The 7,713-nt window shown below is 46.3% G+C and overlaps 1 protein-coding gene across 2 annotated transcripts in view; it reads right to left on the bottom strand.

Moving 5' to 3' along the window:
• The window catches only part of sos1 (son of sevenless homolog 1), a 71,230-nt gene continuing 63,517 nt past the window's right edge, over positions 1-7,713 (bottom strand). Inside the window, exons 17-23 of one of the 2 annotated variants that reach the window (XM_084156754.1) lie at positions 6,252-6,369; positions 5,748-5,920; positions 5,055-5,171; positions 2,867-3,137; positions 2,070-2,114; positions 1,093-1,214; positions 1-830 (exon numbers count right to left, since the gene is read on the bottom strand). In XM_084156754.1, the coding sequence (XP_084012880.1) occupies positions 267-830; positions 1,093-1,214; positions 2,070-2,114; positions 2,867-3,137; positions 5,055-5,171; positions 5,748-5,920; positions 6,252-6,369 (1,410 nt within the window). In that variant the 3' untranslated portion in view covers positions 1-266. The remainder of the gene's footprint in view (positions 831-1,092; positions 1,215-2,069; positions 2,115-2,866; positions 3,138-5,054; positions 5,172-5,747; positions 5,921-6,251; positions 6,370-7,713) is intronic. The other variant, XM_084156753.1, reaches the window with a different exon arrangement.

The following is a 7,713-nucleotide window of genomic DNA, read 5'->3' as shown; positions in this document are numbered from 1 at the left end:
TAAGATATCCCCCGAAAGGGTTTTTATAGGGAATCTCCAATGGTCTGCACTTGAATGAAAAAGGACAATCATCTTTCGTTTAAGTATTATTTTTTTTTATATAAGGGCACATTATTATTTTTTCCAGGTAGCTAAGAACCTACACTGGCATAGTCTTTTTCTTCTTCTCAAAGTCAACATCACAATTCATTTTGTTTTTGTTCAAGTCTAAAGTTTTTAGTGTTCGCTCATTTCCCCCACCCCCCAAATCACATACACAAGTCTTTTTAAGAGGGGTTGGCGTTCTCCAGCAGGGGCGGGCCGTCCCGATGCACTAGGGATGGGTGTGACACCGACTCCCTTTTGTACGTTTTGGGGGGGAGCTTGGGGATGACTTGAGCGGTGGCGCTGCTGGTGCTCTGGCGGGGGGGCACAGGGGGGCCAGATGCACCCCCCGGAGAGAGGAGGGCTGAGTCGCCGTAGCAGTCTGGGCCGCCGGGCCCCAGCAGTGGCAAGGGCGGGGAGGGCAGGTGCTTGCGCGGCCCCAGCGAGGGCGACGGCGGGGTGAGCGGGCCGAACGGCGAGGGGGGGAAGAAGGTCTGGCTCAGCGTGGGTTCCCCGCTGCGGACGCGGCCCTGCGGGGGTGGCTGCAGGTGCAGGGGGCTGTTGGAGCTGGAGAAGACGTCCGGCGTTCTCACGGGCTCCCGTGGCGGCAGGGTGGGTGGGCTGTCAGGTGGCTCCGACACGGAGGTGCGCTCGGTCGAGAGCGAGTAGCGCGGCGAGTAGACCTTGGTGGTGGTGGGCTGCCGCGGGGGGATGGCGGGGGGGCTGTCCAAGTGCTTTGACATCATCTGGAATGTGAGAGACGTGCAGGTGGAAAAGGAGAAAGAAGGAGAAGCAAAAACGTTATCAAGAGTGAGGGAGTATGACTCGACAAACTCTCGGAAATGTCATCTAAATCTCCAGAAATGACTGACAGTGGAACTTAGCTGTGTTTCATTGGATATTTAGCATTCCACATCTACACTCTTGAATCAATCAATCAATCAATCAATCGAGAATCATCATAATGGTACAGTACAGTCTCAGAAAAACAGGTGAAAATAGAGTCACCTTCGAAGGGGAAGATTCAGTGGGGGCGGATTCGGGGCGTCTACGAGGGGGCACAGGTGGGGGGACGGTGGCGTCTTCAGTGCTCCTGTGGAGACTCACCATGGAGGAAACCGAGGAGGACCCTGGATTAGAAGGAAATGAGGTTAACTCAAACTGAGCCTTACAAGAAGACAGTAATCACACATATTTAACCCTAATTCCCCAAATCCATCCCATAAAGGACTCTACAACTCAGGGATTTTGCCTGGCACTTGACTGTTTCCTAGGTCTTAATCAAACACCGATTTCAAAGGATGAGAATATCTGCAGACATTCAGGCCCACGAAGAATGGAGTAAAAACAAGCATTGAAAACTTGGAAAATGAAAAAATAGAGAAAGGGGATGATGAATGGATGGGTAATAGACACTCTCCTTTCTGGAAGGGTACACAAAGACACCACTAAAGTATTATGTTCGAGGAAGCAATCACGTTGACCCACTTCAATAATGCCTTTTACTACGGTTTCTACTACATACAACTACTACTAACTATATACCACAGAGTGATGTTGTACAAGGATGCTTAGAGCAAAACCTCACAGTGACAATGAATTCAGGACAGGAGAACAGGAGGGGGTGACACTGATCTAAGGCCAGTTTAGCTGGCCAGTATACTGGTTAGGGTCAGGATTCAGAGCGGGGTAACCTGATCCTAGATCTGTATCTGTGGGCAACGTCTACTTGGAGCTACGAAACACACACAGATGACAGAGAGGTTTTTTGCCATGGAGACGGACAGGCTTAACGGTGGGCGGAGATGGGAGCAATGAGGTGGATGTCAGTTGCATGCGGGTAGGGAGAGGCAAGTTAGGCTTGGGAGGGTCAGAATGAGTGAGAGGCGGGGGGGCGGGTTGATGTAGTAGCTTGGATGGGGTGTGGGTGGAGGGGTGGTGAGGGGACACTGACAACAGGAAGGCTTTGAGAGGGTCATACTAACGTGGGCCGTGTGGTAAGGAGACCGGGGCAAAGATGCTGTCGCAGTCTGGACGGAGGGAGAGGACGGGGGAGAGAAGAGAAGAAGAGAGAGAGAGAAAAGGTCCTGAGAGGAGGAGAGTGAGGCGGATGGACCAGTTTCATTTCGGGCCACCCTACCTATCACCCATTAACCCCTTTACGTGTTCACTGTTCACAATTCTGAAAGGACTGCGGGTGTCATCACCTCCCCACACACACCTTGTTATAACGGAGTTCTGAAAATGGGAAAGTTACTGATATAATGCGAGTTACAGGGTAATGTAGAATGGGTTAGTTCAGAGTTAGTATCTTCAGGGCAAGTGGTTGTGTTGTGTTGTATTCCGTTGGCTGTGAACCATATGCAGTACATAAAATCGGAATACTAGCATTATCCATGTCGGCGTCAAACATTTCACAGCGATAACACTCAATTGCACTCCGACTGGTCTTGCATGTATTGTTCCTTCCTCCCTTCATTGGAGTAATCACCGATCTGACATGACTGGATCGGTGAAAGCTAAGAAGTGGAACACTTTGCATTTAACCTACCTAATCACTTATCATCTTAGATCAGTGATTACTCCAAGGAGGGGAGGAAGGAAGCATTTTGACCGTTTTTAAAACAGGGCCGTTTTCTTTAGGTGCTCCCTTAAATTCAAAATCTCAAACTGTGTTTAACAAACTCTCAAACACTTCCTCTATAAGCTCCGAGTGCTCTCCTCCCAACCTCCCCTGCGATCCCCACCCAACCCGCTCCCCCGTCCGGCTCGGACCACCTACTTGAGTGGAAGGGGCTGGAGGGGCCCTGGGGCGAGTCGAACACACTGCCAATGTCCGTGGAGCTGGAGGCAGCCGAGGCCGGCGGCGGCGTGAGGGGCGTGCGCGGCGAGTTGGGCGCCGAGGCGGCGCTCTCCATCTCGCTGTCGGGGATGCGGCTGTAGCTGATCTTGCGCGGCTCATTCTGCAGTGGCGTCGGATGGCGCATGGTGCCCGGGCGCACCGAGGACGGTCGCACGCCGGGCGACTTGAGCGGGCAGTTGTACTTCTTGGGCTGGAAAGAGAAAGGGAGAGAGGGGGGGGGGAAGAGAGGTGAAGGAGGGGTCAAGGCAACACTTCTACAATGTTTATCAGGGCTACTCAACTACAGACCCTCAGCCTTCAAGTACTGCTGATTCTTTTCTATCTGGTAGCTTATTGATCAATTAAATGTCAGAGATTGGGGGAACTATCTGGTTAGTGAGTTACCTACAGGTAACTGCCAAAATAAACAAACATAAAGTGTCTTAATAGGGTGTGGGGCCACCAAAAGCAGTCAGAACAGCTTCAATATGCCTTGGCATAGATTCTGCAAGTGTTTAGAACTCTATTGGAGGGATGTGACACCATTCATCCATGAGAAATTCCATCATTTGGTGTTTTGTTGATGGTGGTGGAAAACGCTGTCTCAGGTGCCATTCCAGAATCTCTCATAAGTGTTCAATTGGGTTGAGATCTGGTGACTGACACACACACACACCCTTTAAACGCTCTATGCACCTTTGAGACACCTCTTTCAAAGTCACAGATCTCTTCTTCTAACCATGATAGCCAAAATAATGGGCAACTGGGCATTTTTATACATGACCCTAAGCATGATGGGATGTTAATTGCTTAATTAGCTCAGGAACACCTGTGTGGAAGCACCTGCTTTCAATATACTTTGTATCCCTCATTTACTCAAGTGTTTCCTTCATTTTGGCAGTTCCCTGTAATTGTTATAGGTATCAATTCTGCTGACAAATGTTCCGTCTTTTTTCTACCTTAATAGCAGGGGCGTTGCGTCCATATAGGACGCTCGTACGCCGCCCCACCTGGCAGCAATGAGATAAAAATGGATTTACAGGAAAATTAATATAATTATAAAATATTGTAATAATATCAAGTTTATGTGTATATAAATAGCTGCATTTAGATTATAAAATTGAAAAAGTGCCGTAAATCGGCAGCGTAGTTCCAGCATGTTTCAGAGCGCTTCTCAAGCAGCCTCATTCAATGCAATTCAAAGTAATGCCTATACCCCCTGCGGTTAGCATAGGATTTTAGCCGCTCTTATTGAACCTATCCAGAGCCCCTTGGTTTGCAGTTCTAACTCTGAACACCAGGTGGCGATGCTCTACAAAACGCTGCACTGTTGTCAGGTAGGAAGTGAACGCAGACACAGAAGATGACACTGTCAAACAGCTGTTCCAGCAAAGCTCAAACGAGCCATGATGTTAGCTAAAACTAAACTACTACACGTTTTTGTCTGTTATTGTATTCCCACACGCTTGTAAGTCTAGCAAATAAGTTGAACATTTGCAGAAGCCCACTTATTCCAATTGGAAATGTGGACTTAAGTAAGCCTTATTTGTCAGCTACTTATTGCCACCTTTTGGTACACATGTGGTACATATGTGCTTGTCTGGTCTGTGCCATTATGTGTGTCTGAGTTATATTTTCTTGTGGATTTCTATTATTGCATCAGTCAGTGTGTGTGCACATGTATTGTGTGTGTCTGAGTTAGCTTTGTATCTTCTTGGGTAAAGAGAACCAGGTGTGTTGGAAATGTCATGAGACATCACATGCTTAAGAGTATACATGGAGCCACACATGCTTAAGCGTGGCTCACTGTGGTCCAGTGTCGCTCAGTTGGTAGAGCATGGCGCTTGCAACGTCAGGGTTGTGGGTTCGATTCCCACGGGGAGCCAGTACGAAAAAGTATGAAAATGTATGAACTCACTACTGTAACTCACTCTGGATAAGAGAGTCGGCTAAATTATGAAAATATACAAAAATTAATAATGGACAAATAGTACTTTTCATCTTAACTCATGAAGTTCCAATGTCATTCTAACAAAGGTTTGAAATACAACAACTAATCAAGCTGCATAAGGAGTCCGAGAGAGGATAATCATGTGAACCGTAAGCAGGAGAGGAACAAGACACTTACAAATCGAGGCAACGACCGGGCATTCCGAGGCTCGATCTCCAGCGACTTGTTGAACAGATAGTCTGCAAACTCCTTCTCTGCCTTGTCCTCCATTGGATTGAGGTTTTCAAAGAACTTCTGTGTTACACAAAGGAGAGAAAGGGGGAGTCGTCAGAAAGACAGAAAGACATATACATTGTTGTCCTAATGACGATAGACAAGGGTGTGGGTGATTGGGGACAATTGGACAAACAATCAAATAGTACATGTCGGGAGCTTAGTGGCAGGAACTCTCTACCAAGTGGTGAATCCTAACTTCTACTCGTCGAATTTTCACTTAGTCATGCATTGATGTCAATGAGACTAGAGTTGAAGCTAGGAAGCACCACTAAATGTATATCTAATCAAAAACTAAGAGGTTGCTATGACTTGGCAAACTGTCAACTGTACATGGTAATTGTAGAGATGAAATCGTGAAAGGAAACAAGCCAAATTATGTTTCATATTACTTATTTTACTTCCTTGTGTTACTCATATTTACACCCATTCATATTCCACGTAACTAAATGGTATTTGTGAAAGGTCGATGGGTCGGACCATGCTGCAAAGCCGGAAGTATGACAATTTCTCCACAAATGTTGACTATGCAGGCTGGCCATATAGTGGGAACCAACTTCAATTGAACGTGCGACATCACTGTTTTTCGCTCCTCACCCGGATATCGCTCTCCACCCGTAAGCAGTAGGGCTGGTTCTGGTACTGCTGGATCTCCCCGGTGATCTCGGCCACTTTCCGTCGCTTGCTGAAGTTGATCAGCTCCTTGCCATGCCTCTTCAGGAAGTCAGGGTTGCCTTCCTCAGTCTTCAGGATGTTCGTCAAGTAGATCCCTGAGGAGAGAGAAAGAGAGAGAGAAAAGACATGAGAGAGTGGAGTAATGATGTCCGTGGACTGGCACCGGTCCGTGGAATGTTGCTGGCCGGTCCCTGAGATGGTTAACCAACACTAGTTTTAATGTAAGCGGTCCTCCAAGGAGGGAAACACCCTAGCTTAGGATAGCATAGGATAGGATCAACTTCCCGAGGGGGAACTTGTCTTAGACACACAGTACTGCTGTATACAAAAGAAAAACTATACATTACTTGTGAGTCCCTGACACAAAAGGGACCATAGCTTCCTGGTCCCTGGTATCAAAAAGGTTGAGAAAGCTCTAGAACATACCAAAGAAGGGGACACAGGGGGGGTTGATGGAGCGTAGTTTTGCCAGGTACTTCTTGTAGTGGTCCTCGCTCAGTTCGTGGGCCTCCTCCAGTATCTTCCGCTGTCGGCTTGGAATTTGCTAGAGAGGGGGCGAAAGTTCACAGTCAAAACAAGTGTATATATTTCGTCCTACAGGTGGTCTAAGGCACTGCATCGCAGTGCTAGCTGTGCCACTAGAGATCCTGGTTCGAATCCAAGCTCTGTCGTAGCCGGCCGTGACCGGGAGACCCATGGGGCGGCGCACAATTGGCCCAGCGTCGTCCAGGGTAGCGGAGGGAATGGTCGGCAGGGATGTAGCTCAGTTGGTAGAGCATGGCGTTTGTTAACCTTTTGGAGTGTGCTCCTAATCTCAGCTCGTTACCTGTATAAAAGACACCTGGGAGCCAGAAATCTTTCTGATTGAGAGGGGGTCAAATACTTATTTCCCTCATTAAAATGCAAATCAATTTATAACATTTTTGACATGCGTTTTTCTGGATTTTTGTTGTTATTCTGTCTCTCACTGTTCAAATAAACCTACCACTGTTCAAATAAACCTACCATTAAAATGATAGACTGATCATTTCTTTGTCAGTGGGCAAACGTACAAAATCAGCAGGGGATCAAATACTTTTTCCCCTCACTCTATCTCTTAATCCCCTAAACAGGTTTTGCTTAGATTCAGAAAATGGTTGTTAGGGAGGTGTCCGAAAGGGAGAGCAAGCGTTACTAGACCTTGTAAAACATAAGAGATGATATCAACTAGCACTCATATGTTAACATGTTAAGTAGAAACACTTATATTGTTTATTTCAAGTAGAAACATTTAAATAGTCACTGTTTGAATAAGTAATGTTTTAAAAATATAACCTTGATGCAAGAATTGGGCCTTATATCTAAACATGTTGATTTTTATGTTAGTCACTGCATATCCATGTATTCATATATTCGTCAATATATATATTTGCAGTGTTTGTGTGTAATGATGTGGGACTTATTTAAGTCCCAAAGGGGGGATATGTTGGGAATTTTTGGTTAACTACTCTGTCTCACTTAAGGGCAGACAACATGACAAACCAACTATATGAATTATGCATGTTGTAGAATGAAACACCTATATGTCTTATAGGCTTATGGATTAAGAACCAATTAAAGGGTTAAAACAGAGCCATGATGAAAAGGCTCTATAGGTATTTTTCCATTACATATATTATAATATGCTTGAACATGGTAGAGACATTTCTTTAGTGCAAATGCTGTGCTTCTGAGAAAGGATGGGTCCCGCTTGCTCCCTGCAGCTGGTCTGGGTGTGTAGTCAAGGACATGGGATGGAGATAAACTTCAGGAACAGATCAGACCTGTATAGACCTATATTGTTTCTCGTTGCTTCACTATAACCCGGTCACACGGTTAAAACAAAGAGCCTCAGAATGACCACAGGTTT

This window comes from Coregonus lavaretus (assembly GCF_964263955.1).
Source record: "Coregonus lavaretus genome assembly, chromosome: 40".
NCBI lineage: Eukaryota > Metazoa > Chordata > Actinopteri > Salmoniformes > Salmonidae > Coregonus > Coregonus lavaretus.
Note: the sequence above shows the minus strand (reverse complement) of the source record. Positions and strands in the feature narration are given on the sequence as shown.